This window comes from Dermochelys coriacea, chromosome 3 (genome assembly GCF_009764565.3).
Source record: "Dermochelys coriacea isolate rDerCor1 chromosome 3, rDerCor1.pri.v4, whole genome shotgun sequence".
NCBI classification, from domain to species: domain Eukaryota; kingdom Metazoa; phylum Chordata; order Testudines; family Dermochelyidae; genus Dermochelys; species Dermochelys coriacea.
Window position 1 is genome coordinate 158,223,721 of NC_050070.1, and position 27,483 is coordinate 158,251,203.

The 27,483-nt window shown below is 44.4% G+C and overlaps 1 protein-coding gene across 1 annotated transcript in view; it reads right to left on the reverse strand.

The window, feature by feature from the left end:
- The window catches only part of CAPN13 (calpain 13), a 47,833-nt gene that overhangs the window by 18,378 nt on the left and 1,972 nt on the right, over positions 1 to 27,483 (reverse strand). The window contains 9 exon segments of the mRNA XM_043511651.1: positions 1,963 to 1,974; positions 2,295 to 2,443; positions 4,077 to 4,243; positions 5,383 to 5,457; positions 7,768 to 7,853; positions 11,759 to 11,833; positions 14,198 to 14,372; positions 14,727 to 14,931; positions 15,868 to 15,937. Coding sequence (XP_043367586.1) covers positions 1,963 to 1,974; positions 2,295 to 2,443; positions 4,077 to 4,243; positions 5,383 to 5,457; positions 7,768 to 7,853; positions 11,759 to 11,833; positions 14,198 to 14,372; positions 14,727 to 14,931; positions 15,868 to 15,937 — 1,014 coding nt within the window.

The window sequence follows — 27,483 nt, forward strand, 5'->3', positions numbered from 1 at the left end:
GGGAGCTGTCTGGACTGCAAGGCAGATCCACAGTTGGCGTAAGCTGAAATCAGTGGAGGTGTCATTTGGCATCTGGGTCTTATTCTGAACTCCTGCTGGTGGAAAGTGGAAGTAACTCCCATTTACATCACTGAAGGTAAAACTGGTGTGACCTCAGAATCTGACCATAAATATTTACCCAACTCTATCACATTACATGAACCCTCCATGTCTGTCTATATATACCCTGCACAGCACTTCCGTTATCCTGCCAACACATAACATCCATTCTACTTCAGAGTGATGATATGATGCGTCTCGATACACTGTGAGAGATTAATAGTGATATTGCTGTTCTGGGAGCGAACTTGGTGAACTTTAGTACATGCTATAGTAAGACCTAGTGCCAGCAGCTCCAATGTAAACTTCTTATGCCCGGTCTATGTGGGGAAAGTTTTTTCAGGATAACCTAAGGAGTGAATCTAAACCAATACAGTTACAGCAGTATAAACCCCAATTTAGACACACTTATTCTGGTATAAGAGTGTTCAGATGGGGGATTATATTCCAGTATAACTAGTAAAACCTTTTTGTGTAGACAAACAGACTTACACAGTTCTGTTACTGCCCCTTGCTAATGACTTGTAGCAACCTCGCTTCAGTTTTTGAGCTTCCCATTATAAGGGCCTACATTGTATCAGAATTCTGAGGTGTACCAGTATTCATGCATGAGCTAGATTTCTGGTAAGATCTGAGCCATAGGCAAATGTCCACTGGAGATTATATTGAGACCACCAAACTCATTTCACTTGTGATTTAAGTCAAATCTGAACCCAGGAGTTCCAGAAATGAATTGTGAGTGATATCATGGAATAATGCACTGTCTGGCCTCCTGATTTAAGGTTAATTTGAGAGATAGCTCAAACACCTAATATCCAGATTCTCCATGGGTATAAATTGGCACAGCTCTACTGAAAACAATGCAGCTTTGGCAATATGCACAACTGAGGGTCTGGTCCCGATAGGAACATTAGAAAAGTTTTCAGCACTGTGCATATGTTTGACATCTTCAGACTTAGGCCACTAAACCATCTCTTTGGATTAGGTTTCATGTTTGAAATGTCTAGATTCCCTTGACACTTGTGTTCAGATCTTGGCAGGATTAATTCAATCTTTCACTCATCTCAGGCAGATAAATTGTGTACTGCTCTGCGTACTGGACCTGGTGCTCTTTTAGCTCGTGCTGCTTTATTCAGTAGAACCCCCACTGAAGTCTACAGAAAAATAACAGTTTACAGGAGAATCAGGCCCGCTGCAAGTAGGTCATTAAAATATGACTCCAAAAGCCAAGGCCTTTTCTGCTCCTTCTGGATATTAAAGGTCCTCTGACACTTTTTAAAAGAGCACAGGTTTACCCAGAAGGTCTTGGCCAAAATTCCCTATCTCCACACCAGGATACTCTGTGGTTGTTAACTGCTCTCTCTCCCAGAGAAGGCTGCATTTCAGTGATGCGTGTGTATGTATGTTTCTATAGTTTATGCTCCTGGAATCAAAAGTGCTATATGAAAGTAAAATATTTCCATGTTAAAGTTTGGACTTGTGACATAGCAGACAAGAAAATCTACTGGCAGTGCAGTAGGGGGAAGGAAACATTGAAATATGTTAGTATGAGAAAAGGAAGCGTTTGCTAAAATATCAGAGTAAATGTAAAGAAAACAATACAGCAAAAGCCTGAATGTTAATGCTCATGTTGTCTGTGATAGTCATGGAGAATGCAATACAAATATATGACTATATGTACATGAGAATATATATGTGATATAGCTAAAACAATATATAAACATACACAATTATTAGAATTGATCAAATTTTTCTGATTTTTTTTAAATGAAAACTTCAATTGAAAATCCAATTTCTGATGATTCCCTTCCTCTCTATCCCTATCCAGCTTTGGTAATTATTGATCAAAGAAAATGAACATACCTCAGGTTCAACCTGAGGGGAAGAAAGGAGAAATGCAGGTTTTAAATATAAAATAAGCATATAGCTGATCTAAAGTTCTGTTCTCTATTCGAACACCCCGATTAGACAAACATTTCCTTGGTACTGTTATCTAATGTCAAAGCTGACAGTTCATGCAAGTCCCCCCATTTTTCATCACTCCCTCTTCCCTTATCCACACTCACATCAGCTCCGCTTTATGGCAGCTGATCATGTGTCTCTGAGGACAGAGTTCAGCCCTTAATCTCTATGCAGAGGCAAAACACGCCCCCACTCCCAAAAGTGTTAGTCTTGCCCCAGTGGATGCTGCTTACCCTGAAGATCAAAAATCCGGTGAACAATTTTTGTGCATCTGGCATATTATTGGCAGGTTTTCGCATCAGTGACACCACCACATTATAGTTTTTCAGGTCAGGCTCCTCCACTTGGATAAAGTACTGGGGGTTCCTTGAAAATGCACCTGCTGTGAAATGATTAGTAGTAGTAGTAGTAGTAGTAGTAGTTGTACATAGCATTTAAAGGCCCATGCCAAGATCAGGACCCGATTGTGCTAGCTGCTATACATACACATAGTAAGAGATGGCTTCTGCTCCAAAGAGCTTACACTGAACCAGACAAAGACCAAGTGCAGGAGGAAGGAAGTGTTACTATCCCCAGTTTAGAGATGGTGAGCTGTGGCACAGAGAGATTAAGTAACTGGCCAGTGGTCACCCAACAAAGCCATGGCAGAATCAGAAATTTAACCTAGATCACCTCAGTCTCAAACCCAGGGCCTTAACTACAATCCCATCCATTCTCAAGCCAGTACGGGCAGTTTCTATTAAAACCCACGCAGACAAGGATACTCTAATGGAGAAGAGGATTGTGGCTTAGAGATTACAGCTGCACAACCATGAAAAGGAGGAGGTCCAAATAAATTCTCCCCTTTTCCCAGAGGGCAATTGTTCACCATGAAAAATATAGGGTGTCAGTAACAATGATGCAGCTCTAAAGATAAAGGCCTTTTGGGAGACCAGTCAGACAATGGAGCCAAGGTTTTGGTTAGTGGTAAGTAGTGGCCTCAAGGAAAGAGAGCTGGGCTGATGTGCATTTTCAAGATGGACACACAAGACTGAGAAGAGAGCTCTCTCTTAATATAGAATAGAATTTAAGTATTAATAAATCACAGGAGCAAACACTTGATTGTGTTGGTTTGGGCTTCAGAGATGACAGTTTGCTGATGAGTGGTTATATTTTGCATTACGGCATGTTCAGTCATGAACTATACTAGAAGGTTGATGGCAAAATATACACCCATGGAAAGTGGCCTCCTTCTACCCACTGCCAATAGAGTACATCCAGCCATCCGACAGTCACGCGCACTGATGTGTTCATGGACTCTTAACACAGCCCTGCCTATCAGTCCCTCATTTTGTTTTTTACAATACATTGACAAATTGTAATCAGTGTTACTAGGAGACTGAAGCCTGTCTATTGCTGAATAATGGAACAACGTTGAAGATAAAAGCAACCCTTTATTGATCACAAGCTGCTCTCATAGATTAAAACAACAAAACCGAGTAAGAGGTGCAACAGCAAAAAAAAAAAAAAAACCAAAAAAAAAAAACAACAAAACCCTGGAGCTCAGCACAACTGAACGATCCGGGCACAGGCAGCAATGCTGATGGCCTCATCTACCCAAACAGACTGTCCTACTACAAGAGAGTTTTGGGATTCTAGTCAATTCATTCCATAGGTATATGTGTTCTGTAATATTATTACTTTGCAAACCAGGCTGGCTATCTCACCAGCTCAGACTCTCCAGCTCCATCCTAGCCCTGGGTCAGGCAGGCTCGATATAATGGACCAGTGAGTTTTGATCTGAGAGTGTACAGGGTTTTTAAATCATCAGTTTTGACTCAGGGGCCAGTAATGCCTCCTCAGTTCTGCCTGTTTTGTTTGGAGTTAAGTGTGAAAACATCAAGCTCAACAATTTTTAATCAATACTTTTGCAATCCAGTCATCAGAGTGGCTTTTTATTTGTGCGTGTGCGTGTGCGTGTGCGTGTGAGATTTGGTGAGAGGGAGGGGAGATAATGGGGATGGGACATTCATTACAGTTATGATAGTTGCTTCTACCTGCAGTAAGTCCTCGAGCCCATTGCTTTACATACATGGCCAGAGACCACCTTGTACCACGCTGATCTCGAAAGTCCAGAAACAATGAGGTGTTATTGCAAATACACAGCAAGGAAAATTGCTCTGCAAAAGCTTGACATGACATCCTGGAAAAAAAAAAAAAGAGAAGTATGATGTTTCCGTTTAATATATCAGTTGGATACTAACGCTTACACTCGCGGAATGGAAAGTGGATCTGTAGCCAAGGCAGGAATGCGGTGTTGCAGGTTTCAGCTGATCATGACAATGCCTTGTGGAAGATGTGGAGTCTCAGAGTGATCACACTTGTACTACCTAAAGCCCTGATCCTACAACTAAATCCTTGGGGGCAGAGCTCTGTGCCTATGTGGAACCCCATTAAAGTCAATGGGATCCACCTGTACACATCCAGCTCCAGGATCAGAGCCTACCATGGTGAGAAAAGCAAGCCGGGGCTATGAAGTGATTGGTCTCCAGAAAGGAAGATGCTGGACAACCCTCCACTCTCCAGTACCCCAGGCCAGCTGCCACCCATACTGCATTCCAGCCCATGTCCACACTGCACTCTCCAGTGCCCCAGCACAGACCCCACACTGCACACTCCAGCACCATCCTGGCCCACATCCAAATTATATCCCAATCTGCACTCTCTCTATATATATCCACGCTGCTCCCTCTGCTCTGCTCCCCTCTGAGCCTGGCCACACAAGTCTGCAATGAGGGAGACTTCCCAGTGGCTAAAAAGAGTCTGTAAAAACTGCAGCAAAGCTATATCTGAGACTGACACATGAAATGCTACCAGCCTAGACCACTCAGGAAAATCCAAACTCTGATGACTGGAGTCCTTGCTACTGTACCCTGCTCCTCTCTGCATCCCCTTGGGTAGCTAATCCTTGAGATTTTGTATTTCTTGTTTAACAGACCACCTACCTTGTGATGGCCAGCCTGGTCTTGTGGCGAGGGCACTGCCCTGGGAATCAGGAAACCTCCGTTCTGCTCCTGAATCTGCCACTGACCTGCTGTGTGATGTTGGGCACATCCCTTCCCCACTGTAAGCCTGTTTCCCTTCCCAGCCTTGGTCTGTCAGATTGCAAGCAGGGGCAAGGACTGTCTCTAACAATATGTTTATAGAACTTTCAGCACAATGGGGCTCCAAACTGTGACTCAGAGCAGAGAACAAGTTGACGCCTAAGCAAAGTGAATGAGATATAGGCCCCTGGGTTCAAAAAGGAAAACCCGGAATATCCAAGCATTAATGTGAACGTACCAGAATTCTCCATCGTCCTTATCTTCATAGAGATCTTTCTTATATTCAGCTGGAACTTGATCCAACTGGGGAGAGCTGTGAAAGGCAACAGAACAGCAATCAGCAATGAGGGGGTCTGCATTGGCCTTCATTCAGGGATTCTCAACCTTTTCCATCCCACCGTCGCGCTCCCATCTAGCTCCAGGATCTGGCCCAAGAGTGCACATGAAAAATGATGGATTGAGAGCCAGACTGGTACCCTACATTCAGCCCCAACACAATGGTAGCATTGGCAGCACAGTGTATGTTTCCACCTGCAGCTACTGGGAAGTGGTGAAATTCCCTCCCCCTCCTCTTGACAAATTCTGTGAATTTTTTCTGTGAATTTTTCCCAGGTTTTTGTTGAAAAAAAACTGAAAAATGTTCAGTTGCCAAAATACTGAAAAAAGTGGGGTGGTTGTTTTGGTTTTTTGACAAAAATCTGAAAGATTGCTACCAAAAATAGAAAATTTTTGCTGAAAGTTTCCATTTTCCTGAAAAATGTTTTTCCATCAAAAAAACCTTCTTTTGACCAGCTCTGCTTCCACCTGGAGGTTTGCCACCTGCTTCACCCCTGCCAGGGGTGGGGGACAGCTGCAGTGAGTGGAATGGTACTTCTGTCTCCATGGACTTAGCCAGTCCTTGGGCTGACTTTTAAGCCAGAGAATTAGTGGCGATGGTTCTGGCTATGTGGACAGCTTTCTGCTGGGAACCAGACTGGGACTGCTACCCATTTCTCACAGGCCAACAACCAGCTATTATGTGGCAATGATTTGCAGCTACTGCATTTGAATGGCCATCTAGAAGCGGAAAGTTCTGCATCCCATTTCCAGTTCCCTGCAGTACCCTTTGGTATCCGAATGTTTAGTGAACTACTGAGGCTTTACAGTGATATAACTTCGCAGTGCACTGCCACACAGAGACCACGTGAGCCCGTCGGTTGTGTTATTTCCAAACAGCACTTTTATAATTAAGTGATAATTGTATTTTCTGCAGAGCATAAGATAAATAAACAGAGCATGAATCAATAATTTATTGATTTATGCAGTTTACCTTTAAGCACGCTCCACTGAAATTTCAATTATAGCAAGGATTATAGTTCACCCTTCCAAAAAGTGGGAAATACTGTCTGAGCAGATAGCTGTTATTCCAGCCTCAAACATGTCTGCATCACCTACTACACTCCCACCGGCCCATCCAGACGTTAAGTGCCAGACTTATTTTCTCAGCAGAAAGAAAAGCAGTACTTGTGGCACCTTAGAGACTAACAAATTTATTAGAGCATAAGCTTTCGTGAGCTACAGCTCACTTCATCGGATGCATCCGATGAAGTGAGCTGTAGCTCACGAAAGCTTATGCTCTAATAAATTTGTTAGTCTCTAAGGTGCCACAAGTACTGCTTTTCTTTTTGCGAATACAGACTAACACGGCTGCTACTCTGAAACCTTTCTCAGCAAAGAAGTTATTAGTGTTATCATTCACAGAGAGAAGGAGAATTGTTGTTATGAAACCATAATGTTGTCGTGGCACCTGTACAACTCTCTAGCTAGGAGAACACCAGCTTCAGTCAGCCAAACTGAATTCCCCACTTGATACCTATGTGCAACAAAGTCATCACAGTGTTTCCTCTGGATCATTCTCTTGCACTTAGAGGGGAGGGTGAATCCCCAGTGGAGCAACCAGAATGTCTGGCCTGCAAAACCCATTAATCCCTTGAGATCCACGCTGGTCCTAGAAGATCCATTCAAGACAAGGGCTATGTGAATGGAAGCTCCGTGCCTCTGCACTACCTCCAGGCCCCACCCCCCTCTTGACTTGCAAGCATCCATACATCCATCAGATCAGTGCTATCATGGCCACTCCCCCTGCTGGCTACTCTCCCTCCAGATTTGACATCCTAGAGGGGGAAAACAGCCCAGGTAAAACTGTAGCAGGAGCATACTGCACTGATATCCTTAGAAAGTTCAGCAGCACACAAGCTGCACCGTATATTGGATGCCTATGGAGCATTAAACAGCAGAAAATTGCGTAAGGGCATGTCCAGAACCTGTATTAGGTGAAAACAGCAGCTATCCAATCTGAGATTTACTTGTAGTTATCCACTGTGAAAACTGTTAGCTGAGAGAAAGAGGGATGTCTGAACTAGACCAAGTAAGTATAAAATAAGTATAAAAATAACATTGCATGTATGTTTTCAATCCAAAATTGGGCTCTATTGGGAGGTGTGTTTGCAGATGGAAAAAGGGCTTAAAAGCAGATTAATTTACAGTTGCCTACTCCATTGTAGTCAGCCCTGGACAGAGCCTTCTTGCAGTAAACCCACAAAAGCTTCACCCTTCTTATGAGATCAAATCTTTAAAGCCATACCCATCACTCCAAGGCCCTCTCCATTCCCCGTGACCCCAAGGATTCCAAACTCTGATTATATCTTCCCAGCCATTCATGTATGGTATCTCTAAAGGAAAAAGAATAAAAAGCCAACTGTAGTCACAGCCTTCTGTGATCAGGATATACAGTAACACAAATGCATCTTTCTTAATATACCTTTGAAGACTCATTTAACTCCTGCCCTCACTTGGCTGCAGCTAAAAATCAATGTTTCTTTGCTACATTGTATTAGAAACAAAGCATCAGAGAACACTGCACCCATTTTTCCTTAGCATCATGAGCAGAGGCTGACACAGTCAGAAGCACTGACTGCCTTGCCACATCACATGACTGTCATATGCACAGGAAAGTGCTGTCGCTAGTTCTGTACGACTGTCAGTAAAGCCAATGACTTCGTAGTACAGGGCCACCCACGACTAAAATGTATCTATATGGAGTGAAGGGATGCACTGTAGCATAATCCTGAGAACAAGGGACTGGGGAACCTGTTGGTCAGGCTATTTATGGTATTTCTAAGATGCCCGTCATCTGGGAATCCAATCCCTGACTCCTGGCTTCTATTCCCAGTGTGGTGTTTCCCGTTGAGGCGGTGCACTTCTGTGTTCTGCACAAGTTGGACCATCTGGACTTGAGTCTCTTCTTGCTTTCTCTAGTGTAACTGAGGAGTAACTCCACCACAGTTGGCGGGGGGTGGGGTAAACTGGTGTAACTGACAGTAGAACCAGACCTCCTGTGTGGCTTCCAATTCTTGTTCAGATACAGAGAGTCCTGGAAGTAATGAAGGCCTGGCTCACTGTGGCTAGAACCCCTTCCAAGGCAGAGAGGCATCCTTTTCTGGTAGGCGTCAAAGTGCTTTCCAAACACCAAACCTCCCAAACCCCACCCTCCCCCATGAGGTAGGCAAGTATTATTTTCCACCTTGCACAAAACGGAAACAGCGGCAACAGGAAGTTAAATGACTTGTCTGTGCTCACACAGGAAGTCAGGGATAGAGCTGAGACTAAAAGCCCAGGTTTCCTGACTCTCAGGCCTGTGCTTTAGTCAGCAGCCATGCTGGGACAACTCCTCTACCGGTGTAAATCTTCACAGCTCCATTTACTTCAGTGGGGCTAGACCAACTGAGACTCTCACCCTCTCTCTTTCTCTCTCTCTCTCCATCAAGTGGCCATCAGCAGCATGCTCTCATGCTTCCCCAGCTTCACCTCTACCCGCTCCTCTCCCCCACAGGGACCGGGGTCACAGCAATCCACCTTTACCCTGGGGCTCACCCTGGAGCCCAGCAACCCCATGCCTAGATCAGCCCAAGGGGTCACTGCTGAGTGAGTCACAAGGGAGGGAGTGACTGGAGCTAGGAATCAAAGCTAGGCCTTTGGCAGGTCAAAGCTGTTAGGACAGCAGGACCAAACACCCTTCCTGAAGCATGCAGACTCTACTGTGTGTGTTTAAGGGGGTCAAACTTGAAAACATTTAGACCAAAAGAAAAAAAAAGGCAAATATAGGAAACAATCCCTTTTGCCAAGTGCTTTGAGATCCTGGGATAAAAGCTCCTGTATCATGTATCTTGTGTCCCTCTGTGAACGAGACTCTTCAGTCACTGCTGACGGCCACGTCCCAAGAATTAGTCCAGGTCACTGTCGGGCTGTAGTAAGTAATTTGCTTTTCTGGATTATTTTGTTGTGCCAGGTTGGTCCATATCCCTTCTAAGCCAATATTAATATTTGGTCAGGGGCGGTTGTGTGTAGGAAGGATAAGCCTAAAAAGATAGAGAAACTAATTTCTTTATCCAGCATGAAACTCTTGACTTTAGGCCACAGTTTGATGCCAGAAGAAGTTTGCTCTTGGATCTGTGAAGTGCAAGCTACATCTCTTGATTGCAGAAGATGAAGATGCTACAGCCTCACCCTTAATGGGATTTTATAACCCTTTGTCCCGATTCTTGGGGAAAAAAAATCAAAATTAAAAAAAAAAACCCTTAATGGAACAGAAATTGTGAGAAATGTTGATTCACAAGTGTTGAAATCTTTAATTTTGACATTTCACATTGAAACAAAACATTTTGACATTCCCCAAATCTATGTTTTGTTTCAGTTTGTTGAACTGACCCAAAATGCTTCATTTCAAGCCAGTTCAATATTAAACTACATTTTCCCATTATGGCACATTGCCTCCAAGGAGCTGTACTTTGGGTTCCCTTATGTATCAGGCTCCCTGGCTAGACAACATCTCCCATGATGCACCACACAGAGTTTGGTCAGCAAGAAATCCATATTGCATTATGGGAGATGTAGTCCTGCAGGGAGTTCAGCCCATAAAGAAGAATGTGGGGCCCAAACTACAACTCCCATAAGACAATGCGCTGACAGGAAAATACAGCTTTGTTTTATTAAACTGATTCTAAACATTTCAGATCAGTTCAACAAAATGAAGTATTCTGATTCATGTAAAACTCAGAGGGAAAAAAAATCAAGATTTCTGTAGCAAAATTGAGATTTTTCCCACAGAAAATTTTGATGGTGCAGAAACTGCATTTTCCATCCGGAGATTCCTAACAGCTCTACTACCAGGCCCCCTATCAAACAGAGAGGCACTTTTGCCCCTTCAACAGCAGAATTTCCTCCAAAGTCCCTGACAGTGGCAGCCTTGCCTTTTTGTCATATCCTAATCACAGGCATTCCCTTTCCTGAAAGCCATGCATACATCTCACATGTCCCACTATCACATTGACATTCTCCACCTATCCATTCTCACACCTCACCCCTACAATTTAGGCGAGTGGAATGGACAAACCATCAGTATAGCATAGGCTTCTTTTCAAACCTTTCATGTTGTGGCAGCTATCACCAAGATCACATAGGTCTTGACCATAAAAGCCCGTCTGCTGCACAGCAAGGGGCTTGAGCTCTTTTGCACCTTAGTGCAAATGCACATGGTGGCAACATGTGACTGCTAAAAGGCTTAATTATGAGGTGCAGTCCACTGACTGGTAGCAGCCCTCTGCATATGTGCTTCCTTACTGAGGCTGGGTGTAGGTGTAGAATGGGCATGGTTGAGGAGACATAGGCTTAAGTTCCATCCTTACCACGCCAATCTGTTTTTGAGCTACATGCTCCCCTCCTAGGCCTGACTCCTGCAACTCATGAGGAGTAACTTGATAGTCTTACGGGCGGTGCTCTCTTTAATGAAGATCAGGTCCCTTGTGTTCTAACCTGGTCATCACTTTTTACCTTGTAACAGTCTGCACCTGCTCTGGGTTCCAGCCCTTAGGGCCAGATTTTCAAAGGTATACAGGTATCTACAGATGCAAGTAGGCACCTAGTAGGATTTTCAAAGGTGCCCAGGGACCAAACTCCCAAAGGTATTTTAAATACCTTTAAAAATCTGGCCCTTAGTGCCTCTCCCTCCTGACCTTCCTCTAACCTCTGATTGAGTGGGAACCTAACAACATAATGCACCATAATTTCCCTTAATTTGATTAACTCTGCTATCCCATCAATAGTTTATAGCCTGGAATTAAATTAACTCATGGACTGAACATACAAGACTCTCCATGCATTTAATTTGGTTTTGTCTCTTGAAAACCCTGAAGGTTTGCTTAAGGTCTTGCATTTTTGGTACCAGGTACCCTTGGCAGTGTCATTGGCTGTGGGCGACTGAAGCCAGGAGTGTTAACACTGGTCTCTACTCTCCATCACTTTGGTACATTGCTTGAAAACAGAGAGCTAACCACATTCCCTTTATTCCACACACAATCCTAAACTGCAGAAATTCGTGGCTTGGCGCACGAATTACAGGTGAAATTCAATTGCCTCTGTTATGCAGGTGGTCATACTAGATGATTGTAAGGATCCCTTCTGACCTTAACATCTCTGAAAGCAACTGTGAGTGGAGCAGCAGTCAGTATGCTAATCAAGAGACAGCCATGGAATACTACAGAAAGAATGATAAGTAGGGAAAAGGTCTCAGTTCTTACTTTTGTAGCCCCAGTCACAGTTTAGGCATGGCCTTTTATGAGTCCGTTCTTCAACTCCACTTTACCAACTGATTGCTGAGGAAAGAAAGCACAGCCATGAGCTCCCTGAAAGACTTGCAAACAAACGTTTGTTTGCCCTCCAAACTGCTATTTGGTTAGTTTGAGAAAAGAGAAAAAACGGAGCTGACTTCACTTAAACACTACAGCTGAGCTGCTGATGTAAGTGCCTGGTGTTTGTTTCCCCTGGTGGACCTATGCAAATCCAAGCAAGTTAATGGAGCTACAAAGGCATCACACATCTGTTAATTAATTGATCTTTAAATATTCATGGTAAATAGGCCTAATGGCTTGTGATGGGATATTAGATGGGTGGGATCTGAGTTACCCAGGAAAGAATTTTCTGTAGTATCTGGCTGGTGAATCTTGCCCATATGCTCAGGGTTTAGCTGATCAGAATATTTGGGGTCAGGAAGGAATTTTCCTCCAAGGCAGATTGGAAGAGGCCCTGGAGGTTTTTCGTCTTCCTCTGTAGCATGGGGCATGGATCACTTGCTGGAGGATTCTCTGCTCCATGAAGTCTTTAAACCATGATTTGAGGACTTCAATAGCTCAGGCATAGGTGAGGTTTTTCGCAGGAGTGGGTGGGTGAGATTCTGTGGCCTGCGTTGTGCAGGAGGTCAGACTAGATGATCATAATGGTCCCTTCTGACCTTTGTATCTATGAATCTACGAAAAGCCCATAAGGATCCATTGTTGGAGTAGCTTCCACAGCAGGTGCAGTTGTGACAACACCTGGGGTGAGTCATTGGTAGGAACTGACCTAAGCACCAGTCTCTAGTGTAACACTGACAGACCCCGGTAATCAGTGGGCAGGATTGAATCTGGGGCCTCTGGAGCTTAGTGCATGAGCCTCTACCGCATAAGCCAAAAGCCAACTGGCTGTTAGCTAAGGCTGTAGAGCAAATTCAATAATCTCTCTCTCTTTTTAGGTTTCAGAGTAGCAGCCATGTTAGTCTGTATCCGCAAAAAGAAAAAGGAGTACTTGTGGCACCTTAGAGACTAACAAATTTATTTGAGCATAAGCTTTCGTGAGCTACTCATGAAAGCTTATGCTCAAGTAAATTTGTTAGTCTCTAAGGTGCCACAAGTACTTCTTCTCTCTCTTTTTAAGTGGTCTCGGTGCTACTAGATGGGACCGAACACCACAGACAGAAGGTGTGTGGGTGACATACTTCCCCTAGCTGAGGAAGTGCATCCCGAGCTTCAGAGTCTTCCCAGTTGAAATCCTGGACAAGCCCCTACTTGTAACGCCAACAGACCCCAGTTGCCTGTGGGCAGGATTGAACCTCTGGAGCTTAGAGCATGAGCCTCTACTGCATAAGCTAAAAGCCAGCTGGCTGTTAGCTAAGGCTATAGAGCAAACTCATCTCTCTCTCCCTCCCACTAGATAGGACAGAACACCACAACCAGAAGGTGTGTGGGTTACACTAGCACTTGAACTAAAGGGGTAATTCAGTTAGTGGGTAACAGTAGTTGGCAGCTATCATTTAGTGAACCAAACACTAGAGGTGGCATGACACACATTTTGCCAGTGCACTGCACAGCCTATATAAATCCATGGAAGTCTCTTTGCAGCACACCAGCGGACAACATGAGTGCTTTTATGATGGCCCCTATCAACCCAGCAGCGTCCCACAAAGCAGCGTTATATCTTCCCCTGTATCTCAGAAGTGTGTTGTCAACCTACAAGGAGCCTGCCTTATTCAAATACAAACCTGTAATTCTACCAACTGAACTAGCAGCCAATACCCAATAGCTGGCAGCAGCAGACATAGTGGGTGTCTTCTCCAAAGACCTCCTTTTGGTCTTCCTGCCCTAGAAATTGATCATCTCAAATTCTGGTCCTGAAGTCATAAGGCCAGTTTCCATACTGGTGCCAGGGAGTACAGTTCCATTCCAGCTCACTAGGCCCATTACATCTGAGGCTCCGATCAGGAGCTATCAAAAAACAGTTATGGAACCAAGCACCTTTGCTTGAATCAGAAAACTTCCTTTGGGCTTTGTCATCCGCTTTCTATCCAAGTAGCTCAGTCCTTGATTTTTGGCATCGTTGCTGATTAGCCCTGTCAAGTGGTCATCCCTTCCACAATAGTTGAGTCCAGGCCAGGATTTAGTGAGAGACTCTTTGGTGATGCTGGGTAGCATAGTCAGTCTGAGAGTTAGGGAAACTTCTGGCCAGCAACCCCAATAAAAAAAAACAAAAACCAACCTCTTTATATTCAATACAGCTAAGTTTTATTTCTTTTCTATCATTAGGGACACTACAAGCCCCCTCAGCGAGTATCTATTGTACAGCAGTAGATATGGATTCCTGGTTTCCTCAAAAAAATAAGTAATATAAATATGGTAAAGGAAAGAAGACCTGTCCCTCCTGCTTACCCCTCCTGGTGTGGTACATCCCATCAGGCATTGTGATTTGGCAGCTGCTTTTGCTATCTCCTGCAGATCAGAAGGAGGTTTCTGTAAAAGAAACTGCACTTGGACTCCACCTGTCAAGTCTACTAGCACATCGGAAATGTAACCCCAGTGCAAATACTGACAGTAGCCTCGCAACCTGGGAAAAAAAGAAAAGAAAAAGGGAAATGGATTTGTTCCTATGATCCACCCAGAACTTCTAAGTCCCATACCAATGTCCTATCCACTGGACCACACTGCCTCTCAGAAAGAAAAGTGTGTAAGAGAACCAGGGAACTTTAAATCTTTAGTTTAAAATCTACAGTCTTTAGCCTGTAGTATCTGCAAGTATGTGCAGCCACAGTTCATTACATATCCAGTGCTCAGAATATTGGACCATGGTCCTGAACAACACTACACAGGGTACTTTGTCCAAAGCAGCTGGCACAACATATAGCCACACAAGCATAAGACTCAGCAATGGCAGGAAAGCAGACTTGGCGGGTGTATTTACTTGGCATATGCTTTTTCTAGCAGGGATCATCCAAACTCTCCACCCAAACAAGGTGGAGCAAAATCACAACAGCACATAATACATACCTGGAAATGAAAAATCGCCCCATAATTCTCTTTGAATCCTTGGTCCTTTGGCATAACATTTTCCAGAAATTGCCTCTGTAATGTCAAAGATCCTAGGGCAGCCAGAACCCAGCAATCACCTTCAGGGAGACAAGTAACAAACCAGATGCAATTACACGTATTGCCTCATGATCTCCTTCTGCCTTGCCATGGTCTATATCTTTCTAACACTTTTCTTTAGGAAACAGGGTTACTGCAGAAGGACTGGGAGAACCAGTTTGGATAAAATAAAAATGTGGGCAGACTGTTGAGACTCAGACACACTTGGCCTCAGGGCCTTCATCCACCCATTCAGGTCGGTTTCTATATTGCACCCATCTCTATTGTATCTGACTGCCACGAAGGAAGAGGGAGCCAAAGGCCCTGTGTGGAGGCACTTAGGCATCATACAGAAGCTCCTTCCCTTTATGGGTATCCTCGTTCTACAGGATAGGAAGTGGTGCAGGCAACTGCCAGGCCCTGAGCCAGGATGAGCCATTTGATGACAGTGCAATTTCTTCAAGAGGAAGACTCTTGTTACTTTCAAAAAGGAAACTTGATTGGGGGTGGCTGGGAAGGGATGGAGCTACAGCAGGACAGAGACAGGTACCTGGATCAGAAAAGCTGGCCAGTCGTGACAATAAGAGAAGAGCGTGGAAAAGAAAAGCTGAGAGTCACCAGAAAAGGACTTCAGGGTCACGAGACCAAATCCAACTCTGATAAAAGAGGGCACACAATGGGAGTTGTACCCATTTTACATAATGGTTGAATTTGACCCATAGAACTTCATTTTCTATCTGGTCTGGGTCTACTTCTGCACCCATAGTTCTGCAGGATGATAGGAGTCAGTGAGACATCAAAGTGCCTTGGCCCAAAGGCACTGTAAAAGACAGTGGTATTTAATATCTGGGATGGATTCTCTGTGGATTTGTGGGTGTGTGCACTAAACCACACCAAGCTCTCAGACAGCAGCAAAGGAAAGGACTCCAGTTTACAGCTCAGGCTGGCTACCCCCTGAAACAGAACTTTGATCTTACCTATTTCTCCTTGAACAATATCAAATCTGATAACACCGTCCACGATTAAATGGGGATTTTTCTCGATCATCTGAAAAAAAGGGAAAGCAAAGTCCAATGTGAGTATCCAACACTTACCAGCAGTGCATCCTTTCACAGCTATAGAGCCTCTCTTACGTCCTCTCTCTTATGATCCCTTATGAGGTCATTATGTGCTACATAATGTGAGCAGCGGGTTGGACTAGATGACCTTCTGAGGCCTCTTCCAACCCTGATATTCTATGATTCCTCTAGATCCATAGTTAGTAGTGGTGTTTTATGTATTTGAAATTCATGACTGTTTAAAAGCAGTGATGGGAGAACTGCAAAAGCCGTGGAGATTTTTTCACACAGGCATCCAAAAGTTCAGATGCTTCTCAGAGGTATAGTCCAGATGAATGATGTAGTGCTAGTATAGTACTTTGCAAAGAGAAAGCACTATATAAATGCTAAGTATTGTTATTTTTATTATCATCCTCCAAGCCTCCTGGCCAGAAATCAGCTCTCTGAAACCACAGTGCCCCCTGGAGAGTGAGAAAAGGACGTTGGAGCTCTCCACATGCAGACGGAAATGAGAGACTCAGGCTTTCCTTCCCTAAACCATGCTGCCTCTCACAAGGGAGGAAGAATTATGGTCTCCCTGGCCTGACATCCACAGCCATTCTGCCTTCCACTGGAAGTGGGGGAAGACTTTCTATTTAAATCATGATTTGAGGACTCCAGTAACTCAGGCAGTGGTTAGGAGTCTATTACAGGAGTGGGTGGGTGAGGTTCTGTGGCCTGCGATGTGCAGGAGGTCAGACTAGATGATCATGATGGTCCCTTCTGGCCTTAGAGTCTGCGAGGTTCTTTAACGCCTTCATCACCATGACATCTGGGCACTGAGCAGCTCCAACAAACCATGCTGTTTCCTTGAGTTGGGGAGTGGGTGTCCATCCTTTGGAGGAGGAGAACTTTCCATCTTTCAATCTAGTAATCAAAAGATAGGGGGACTTGGGATCAGTGCAAGGGAAAAGGGACTTGGGCCTGGGTGTGTCTTTCTGTAGAGAGGACCTCAGAAAGCTCAGATCATTGGCTAGGCATCTAGATTTTGGCCAGGCATCCAGATTTCTGTATGCTTTTCCAGACTAAACCTCTGAGCCTTTTGTGATTCACATATCTCTAATTTAGATCTGGCTGGGCTGTTTTGCATCATTTCTGTTAATGAAACTATGGACGCAGGGCTTATTTTCTGTGGACCAAATTCCAAAGTCCTTACTGTTGGTTTTTCACTCAAGCCTTACTCAGACAGAAGCTTCCCTGAATTCAATACGAGTTCTGCCTGGATGATTAAAGAGCAAAAGCCTCTGAATTCAACCCTGCATGCCTAATTTTTTAAAAATGTTGTACAAGTCCAAAATCAAAGCTTAGTGCAAGACAAGGGGGCATGGAATCACGGTTGCTTTTCATCATGTTTTTAAACTAGACATTAAGAATGTTAGACAAATTGCAGGGCATGACACTGGATAAGCTAGAGTTAAGAGTCTTAGCTTATGCAGATAACGTCGTACAACTGTCAGCCACATTTGAATTAATGAGGATACTCTTTGCTACCTTGGAAGACTGAAATGCAGTCGACTTGCACTGACAGTAAATGCTAAGAAGGCAAAGTGGTTACAAGTTGAAAAAGGGACAATCCATAAAGTGTTGAAATGAAGCAATGGTGAAGTCGTAGAACAAGTAAAATCTTATGTGTACCTAGGAAGCTCAATCAGTGGGGACGGTCCATCAAGGATGAGGTTAAGAGGAGATGTCCCTTAACTACGAGGGCTGCACAGAAACTGACAAAATCATGGACGGATAAAAACATTCCATTTGGTACCAAAGTGAAAATTTATCAAACCCAGTGTACTAACAGTATTACTCTATGAATTGGAACTAGCTGCATTAAATGAAAGAGACATCAGACAGCTGGAGGCTGTAGAGATGAGAGGGCATTTTTGAACTACTGAAGGTAAAAAGGGGAATGATTTTAAGACAAAGTTATAAGGCGAGTTGGATGTGAAATCAGGGTACAGAATTGGCTACAATAAAAAAGATTATGATAGTGGGGCCCTGCAGAAGACAGGCAGATGACAGGATGCCCAGGAAAATAATGCAAACACAACTGAAGTCAGTCCGACCATGAGGCTGACCATTGATTAGATGGTGGGATATCGTATGCAGGGACATGAGCAGGCTGGGCTTACTGGAGGAACAAACCATGGACAGCAATGAATGGCAATGCTGTATCACTCCCTCTGTCTGTAAAAATACTTTGGGATTAAAGAGATATTTGCATGGGAGTTAGTATTTATGGTAGGAAAATGCTCATTTAAATATCTCTCTGGGTCTTCTGTACGAGTGACCCTTGTAATATCTGCTGGCTGAGTCAAATATTTTATATCTCTTGTGACTTGTTGTTTGCTTAGGCATGTTCATTTGTCTCTGCATTTAGGATTAAACACCATTTCAAAACAGACTGTCTGTTTGACACAAGACACAAGAGGTGTAAAATATTTGACAGCAGGGGTAAGAAGAATAGTTTAGCAGCTCTTCCTTAAGCAGTGGCAGGTGCTCCCACCCACCCACTCGATTTGACAACCCTCTGCACAAACCGGAGACTAGCAGCCGATGTGACTCATGTGGCTGGGTGAGTTGAACTCTGGGAGACGCGGCAGCTTCCTTTCATTGTGACTGAAAGCATCCAGTAGCCCATCAAAAGTTCCCCTTCGGGGAGATGGTACAAAGCAGCTCTTCCCAAGCAATGAATGGTGCATGACACCAGTACTGGTGATTCAAGCTCTTGTGGATAATCCCCCAGGCTCTCCTAATAGCGAGACTCTCTGCAGAGTCACGGAACACTGCGGGCGCCCTCCTCCCATTCAAGAGCATGTGCATTAGTCCTCTGGCTGGGCGTCACAAGACCTGGGCTCTATTCCCAGCTCTGCTATTAGCTTGCTGTATGACGTTGGGCAAATCTCATTTCTTTCTCTCTCCCCATCTCCCCTCCCGCTCTTTGTCTGTCTGCATTGTAAGCTGTTTACGGACTGTCTCTCCGAGTACGTGTTTGCATAGCGCCTAGCACAATGGGGCACCAGTGCTCTACTGGGAGACCAAGAACCATAATTAAAAATAACCATAAGTTATAACCATTGTATTGTTTCCCCCTTCCCCATTTTTGCCATGAGGGGCCGTGGCGTGGCAGCATAATCCTAATTGTGGAGTCTAGGCATCTTTGGATCTGTTACAGATCATTGCCTGTATACCACATAGAAGCAAGTGAAATAAACAGGTATAGATATGGATATGAAACTGCTGGAAAGCCTTTTCTTTGGTTCCAATGAAATGGACTGAGTTTTGTTGGAGAGTACAGTAGCAGAGCTTACACTAACACTGGAGCCAGAAAGCCCACGAGAAGACTAGAGATGATATGAGCACCGTTATGGAGATTCACTCTGAAACTGACCCATTGGATTTAGCTGCAGATTTCAGTGCAGCCCACTGAGATGTCAGAATACTTGGTTCTCAAGTGAGAATTCAGCTGATTTATTAGGGATGCTTCTCGCTCAGAGACAACCAGTAATTCTCTATCCAAACAAAGACACTGTATGAAAACAGCCCAACCTACATGCCTCAGTCATGTTTGTAGATGGGTGAGTAAATGTCACTCAAAATAAATAAAAGCAAAAAAAACCCTCTAAAAATAAAACCCACCCAACACTGATTCAGCTTTAACTCCAATTTGACATACCCTCCAGGAATCTAACTGAGAATATTGCATAAACAGAAGGGATCACTTCTTCCAGGGTGCTTAAGTTACAGTATATGTCCTCATCTCCCTTCACAGTTATGATGTTACACCTACCAGTGCATGGTGTAGGAGAGGGAGGATGGTCTAGTGGTTAGGGTACTACCCAGGGACTCAGAAACCTGGATTCAATTCTCTGTTCTGCCACAGACTTCCCATGTCTCCTTGTTCAAATCACGTAGTCTCTTTGTGCCCGAGTACCCCATCTGTAAAGTGAGGAATCAGCACTCCCCAGAGGGAGTCAGGAAAATAAATGCATGAAAGATTGTGAGGCTCTCAAACAATATGTTAATAAAGGGCTTATAAGTACCATAGATGGGTGGGGTACGGATTTTGTGCTATTCTCATAGGTGTTTTAGAAAAGCTATATGTAGGAGAAAGGGAAAACTGAATAGAGAAGTAGAGAGGCCTCTGATGCATTAGCTTTGCAAGCTCAGGTTAGTGAGAGTCTATCAACAGCAGCAAAGCAGGTGCTCATAATGGACCTCGGAGAGGAAACTGATGCTTCCCTTTGGAATAATAGCAGCCTCTTTCAGCTCGGAACTGTGTCCCCAGAGGTCAAAACCTGAGAGTGAGGTTGTGATGACCGAGCTAGCAATTCTGAGTAAAGCCAGAGTGGAACTTTCTTGGGGGCTAAAGTGAAACTGATAGTATCAGAAAGCTTTGGAGAGAGGGACTGGAAAGCTGGTTGCATTTTTCACAACACTGTCTTGTCCTAGGGTGGATGCTGGAAACATTTGGAACGGAGCACAAGAAGAATAGGAGGCAAATAGTAGCAGCAACGAAAAGCTCACGTTGGCAGTGGGTGAAATGAGGAGCGACCGCTGCAGTCTTGGCTGATATATTGTATGGAGGACTAAGGGCCCAGGCTTTCAAAATGGCTCAGTACCTATTTAGGGTTTGATCCAGCTCTCATCCAAGTCAATGGCAAAACTGTCATTGACTGGACTGGGGCAGGATCAAGCCTCAAATTAAGGAAGCAGATATTCCAGGAGAGCTCAGCAGTTCAGGTGCACATTGCTTGCTGAGGTTCTTTGACAATCGGGCCATAAATGTCACAAAGATAAGTTGTTGGATGCTGGGCAGTGTACCCAACAGAAGAACAACAAAGGAGCTCAAGCAATTGCAATTTGCTAATCAATATGGCTTAAGGGGGATGATTGCAAAATATGGCAAGGCACACAATCATTTCCAAGCAAACCACACAGACGTCACAATCCATCAGCACAATAAATGCTGAAGCTACATAGATATTTTTAAATACAGTGATGATGAGTGTATGTAACTAGGATGAGTGGTTGGTTGACTGGTGAAATAGGGATGTAGGGAGGTTTGGATCCACTCAACAGTAACTCCATTGATACTTCTTGTGGTACTTGCACTAGTAGTGTTTACCCTCCGCTCCTTATCTTTGCACTCAACCTGAGTTTTATATTGACTCCCAAAGTCCTCAGTCCAGATAAATTCAGGGTCTGCAGAGCAGCAGCTCCTCCTATCTGAATTTTATAGGCTAAACTGGGTATCTCCTTCCATCTTCTCACGTGCAGCTGTAGCTACATTATTATGATGCTAAGCCAGATGGGAACAAGAAAATAACTCCAGAGGCAAACACCATGCAAATGATCACCAGCGGTGCAAAGAGAGGAACACAGATCTATCTCCTATGCAAATACATCCAAAGGATGCTGTGGAAGAGTTGTGAAAAGGGTCATTCCTCAACTCTTCCAGAACACTTTAGACTCCCTAAGACCAGTATGCCCTTTCCTTTGTTTACTGTTACATCTTTCCCTTCTATTTCCAACTCAACTTCCCATCAATCTGTACTTAGGACGGAAGAATCCCATGCACTGCTACAGGCTGGGGACCAACTGGCTAAGTGGCAGTTCTGCAGAAAAGGACCTGGGGATTATAGTGAATGAGAAGCTGGATATGAGTCAACACTGTGTCCTTGTTGTCAAGAAGGCTAATGGCATATTGGGCTGCTTTAGTAGGAGCATTGCCAGCAGATCGAGGGAAGTGATTATTCCCCTCTATTCAACACTGGTGAGGCCACATCTGGAGTATTGCATCCAGTTTTGGGACCCCCCACTACAGAAAGGATTTGGACAAATTGGAGAGAGTCCAGCGGAGGGCAATGAAAATTATTAGGGGGCTGGGGCACATGATTTATGAGAAGAGGCTCAGGGAACTGGTCTTGTTTAGTCTGCAGCAGAGAAGAGTGAGGGGGGATATGATAGCAGCCTTCAACTACCTGAAGGGGGGTTCCAAAGAGGATGGAGCTCGGCTGTTCTCAATGGTGGCAGATGACAGAACAAGGACCAATGGTCTCAAATTGTAGTGGGGGAGGTCTAGGTTGGACATTCGGAAAAACTATTTCACTAGGAGGGTGGTGAAGCACTGGAATGGGTTACCTAGCGGGGTGGTGGAATCTCTTAGAGGTTTTTAAGGCCCAGTTTGACAATGCCCTGGCTGGGATGATTTATTTGGGGTTGGTCCTGCTTTGAGCAAGGGATCTGACTAGATGACTTCCTGAGGTCTCTTCCATCCCTAATCTTCTATGGTTCTATGAACCTCTGTTGTTGTTCTTCATTGCGCTGCTGGGTCAAGGGCTTGAGCCAAAGTCCTTTGGAGTCATTGTATTGATGGGAAGGCCAAAATTCTCCTCTTAGTTACAAAGATGTTAATCCAGAGTTCTTTAATAGAGTTACTCTGGATTTAGATCATTGTAAATGGCTCTGAGATCGTAAACTCCTTGGGACAGGATCCTTGTCTATCACTATGTTTATAAAGTGCCATGCACACCAATGTTGCAATATATAATTACTACTACTAATCGCTATCTTGGAATAAGCCTAGAGAGCAGCCACTTGGCTGGGGAAGAATTGTTTGGTAGTTCGCATGCTAGCCTGGGACTTGGGAGACCTTGCTCATTGCAGGCTCTGTGTAGACTCAGGCAAGTCACTTAATATTCAGATCGAGAGTGAGTCAGTTTCCCAGAAAAGAACGGCAAAAGGGGAATAATAGTACTTCCCTATCTCACAGGACAAAGATTGGGAGGTGCTCAGATATTAAAGTAAGTACCAGAGAGAGGGTATGTTGTAGAAAGAATTACTGCCAAATAACCACAGATACAAAATAAGACTCCGCTCACTCCCCTCCTCCACATAGATATTTACCTGGTTGTTCGGATTGCTCAGTTCAAGGTCCAAAAAGGTTGAAAACAGCAAACAGAGCGAGTAAATATAGTGTTGTTATTAATCAAAGTCTAATGACAACACATCAACCACACATGTAAGCTTGTGTCAGAACATCTCTTCTAAGTGCTGAAGCTGCCTTAAATCCTGTACTTGTGTTAGCTGTGGGAGTTCACTACATAGATTACACTCCTATTTAGTAAGCAGAGAGGTCAGTGAGATATGCAACCCACTAATTCAGAGGTATTTAATACATGAACACTTTTGTTTTGTTCCAAATCTAGAATCTCCAATGTGATTTTTTTGGCTGTACCCCATTTTTCTTTATTAACAGACAGCCGAGGCTAGAGGAATAAGCTATACTCACAAAACACTTATACCAGTATAACCGCATCTATACTAGGAGAGTTTTGCCAGTATAGCTATTCTGGCAAAAATTTTGAGCGTAGACAAGTCCATCATGTGTCTTCTTCAGTCCAGAGATCAACTGAGTCTGAAATCTCAGTTATTTTAGTCTCTAAGGTGCCACAAGTACTCCTTTTCTTTTTGCAAATACAGACTAACACGGCTGCTACTCTGAAACCTGAAATCTCAGTCTGATTCAATCAGCTTGAATAGGCAAAGATGCCTTTTGTGTGAAAGAATCACAGGGTGGAAATGCTGTTTCCACATCATCAAGCTGTTTTTTCAGGCACATGAAAATACTGAGTAGGATCTTAAGGCTCCACACCCTTGTGACCCTCCAAAAAAATATCCAAGCTTGGAACAGTCCAGCAGCCTCTGCTCACACCAGAATACAGCCCTGTAGAGTGACTGAACGACAGGTAGCACACAACAGCTGCAGTCCTTGTCACTGTTTATTTCCCAGGAGCGTGGGGCATCTCAAATTAGACTCAGAATTCCTGAATTCTTCTTTTGTGTATGGCAGTGGGGAGGACCTGGTGGGTATTTTATTTCTTTGAGTTATCGTGCAGCAGTATTAGGGCCACATTTTTAAGGTGGCTTCAAACCAGTCTGATTTTGAGCCTGGATAAATGCCCCCCAAAAGCTAGAGGCACGCTGCTAGATGGTCGTAGGGATTGTGAACATTAATATTGCTGGTTTCAGAGTAGCAGCCGTGTTAGTCTGTATTCGCAAAAAGAAAAGGAGTACTTGTGGCACCTTAGAGACTAACAAATTTATTAGAGCATAAGCTTTCGTGAGCTACAGCTCACTTCATCGGATGCATTTGGTGGAAAAAACAGAGGAGAGATTTATATACACACACACAGAGATTGCTGGCTTCATTATTTGTAGCCCCAATCTGATTTTACAGGAACTAGAACTGTGGCTGTGGTAGAAGTGGTCTCTGGGTGTGAATGTAGCTAGCCGCTGAGGCCTCCAACTGGAAATTCCAGGAAATAAATTATATCTGTGCCCGGTGCAGAATGCCGATAATAAAATAATACTAATAAAAAATCAACGGGCAAAGTTTCTTAACGAAGGTGGCACTTTATTTAGGAAGCGGGTGGGAAAGCTAACGCTGTGGGTAAGCCCTGTATACACAACGAGCGAAACAAGTCATCAGTAACTTAAACCAACAGGCTACATGGTTCAGGCAGCAGGGCTGGGCCCATCCCCCAGAGTGCTCAGCATAGTAGCAGCAATTAGCCAGGGATCAGTGAGACCTGGGTGTGTTGCAATGCACAAAATGCAGCACCTCTACCCCGGTTCTCATTCAGCAGTCTTTGTCCAGGTCAGCCTCCAGCCTGGGGGTTTGCTCTGTGTTACATGGCAAGGAATGACTCGTTCGCACTTTGACCTACCTCCCCCCTTGCAAGGGTCCTCTGGCACAGGGAGGCAGGCTATGGGAGAGAAGTCCCATTGGAGTCTTTGTTCCCAAAGGGCCACAGGCACCATCTGGAGGCTGGTATGGTGTGACCAGAGAAAACCTGAGTCACCCATTTTAAATGATCCTTTTAACCTGAAACCTACTAATCACCACAGAGCTAGTACTGATAACCACATACATCTCTCCCTGCCACCCTAAGCCACCCAGATAAGACCCAGCAAGTGGGTGGAAGGGTTATCTCACAGTATGGCCAAACTCCAAAGTCCTAACTAATGCTGCCTGGTGCCTTTCTTCGTGAACCCTGGGACTGCATGTGGAGTAAGGTGCTACTCACCCTGAGTTAATCTGACCAGGGCCGGCCCACAACATTTTGGCACCTGCGGCGGGGAGCTCAAACGACGCCCCCATGCCCCCACGCTTGGGCCAAAACTTTGAAGGCTCACCGTGAATATTTGTGTCTATGTATCTCAGGAGAGCTCCTTCCTGCTTAGATAGAAAAGCTTCCTTTGCTCTCTTTCTTTTTCGGAATGCTGCCCCAGAGGGGCGTTTTCTTCTCTCACTCAGGACGGCTGTTCTGTGCCAGCTATAGTGGCTCTCAACACTCAGTGGAAAGGGACAAATAAGCAGGCAGGTAGCAGGGCCTGAGTGAGGGAAGATATCAGCGTCTTAAGGGCCTAACTGGCTCCTACTACTTCAGTTGACTGCCTGTTCTCCTCAAGTGGGTTCAGGGAAGCAGCAGGAAACAGGAAGCTCCCTGAGAAGCTGGTGTTAATCAGTCCAAGCTCCTGGGGATGCCAGAGAGGTACATAAGAGGCTCCTCCTCCTCTCTCTCCCTGCAGCTCCTGCTGCTTTCTGTTATTCCCTCTCACCTTTTCTCCTGCCTGCCTGTTATGTCTCTTGTGCCCTCCTTCCTCCAGCACAGCACTCCACCATCTCTGTGCATCTAGAGCAGAGAGAATACATGCACCAGCAGCAGACACAATTTTCTACACTCTGGGTCCTAGTGGCACCCACCCCCCCCAAGTCTGGCACCTGAGGCGGCTGCCTCAGTTTGCCTCATGGTAAGGCCAGCCCTGAATCTGACCATTAGATTCCTCTTTCGGGGCAAGGATTGTCTTTAAATGTGTTTGCACAACGCCTAGCACAGGAGGAGGCGGGGCCCGAGGGATGTGCTGGCTGCCCTTCCCGCAGCCCCCATTGGCCTGGGATGGTGAACCGCGGACAGTGGAAGCTGCAATTGTCTGAACCTGGGGACGCAGCAGGTAAACAAACCGGCCTCGCCCACCAGGGGGCTTACCCTAGCAGGCCATGTGCCAAAGGTTGCCGATCCCTGCTCTACAGTAAAAGAATGTTTTTAAGATTGCAAAGTCAAGCACTCAGAAATCAGAAAATGCCAGAATTAAGGTTGCCTGTGCAATCTTGATTTAGCCTCTTTGTGCATATGAATTATGCTTAGGGCTGTGCAAATAACTGAACATTCATTTTGTTGCCTGAACCAAAACAAAAATTGTTTTGGATTAACCTAAAATAACTTCTTTTTTCCCCCAAAATGAACCCTCCCCCAACATTAATTTGGTGTTGACCAACATTCTTTTGTTTTACCGAAATGATTTTGTGGGAGGGATCCCATTTCTTTTCAATTACATTTAGGCAAATTTCAAAATGAAACATTGTCTAAAAATGAACAAACAAAATGTATCATTTAAACAAAATGTTAAAATGGAAGATTCCAACTTTTTTCAATGCATTTTTTCAGCCAAAACTGTTTGCCGAATTCAACATGAATTGGTTCATAATTTCGGTTAATCTGAAACAACATTTTTGGTGAATAAAATATTTATCCAATTTTTTTTGTCCAGCTGTAATTATGAGAGAGTCTGTAATGAGATAATCACATACTATTTTTCCCACAGGATCCCTGCCTAATTCAATATTAATCACCCCTAGCTATAACAACAGTGCTTGAAATTGCACATGCAGAACATGTGAACACACAGTTTTGAAGGTACAAATAACAGCACACACCTCTCTGTGGGCACAAAACCAGAGGCTGGGTCTGAAAACACAGCCCTTAATCTTCACAGCTACTGTTCAAGTGCAGCTACTACACAATCAAGAAAAGCAACAATAAAAATGACATCATGGTGCTCCCAATCTATTCCCCCTCAAGGACTCCTATATCAAATTGGCTCACTTTACAAGTCAAAACAAGTTTTCTCTAACTGTCACCACTGCCTGGTGTCTGAAAATCAAGCTGTTTTCTTTCTGCTTTGCACATTAGCACCAGATATAAAGATCCCAGACTCTGAATGTAATTGGCAATTCTCTTGATGATGCACAGGGTAAAATAGAAGGCAGCTTGCTCCTCAGCGGCTACATTGGATCTGGAACACTGACAGCAGTAAAAATGATCTGTCACTTAAATAACCAGATACTATGCGACTCAGAAGATGCAGAATGAGGAGAGAAGAATAGGACCAAGGTGCTACTTTTCTTTGCTGTCAGATTTCTAACCAGACTTTAAATGTCAGGGGGAGCTAAGAAAAGTGGTTGAGAAAATACAGCAGGGGTGGACAAACTTTTTGGCCCAAGGGCCACACCGGGATGCAAAACTGTATGGAGGGCTGGGTAGGGAAGGCTGTGCCTCCCCAAACAGCCTGGCCCCGTCCCCCTATTCGCCCTCTCCCACTTCACACCCCCCGACTGCCCCTGTCAGAACCCCTGACCCATTGAACCCCCCCACT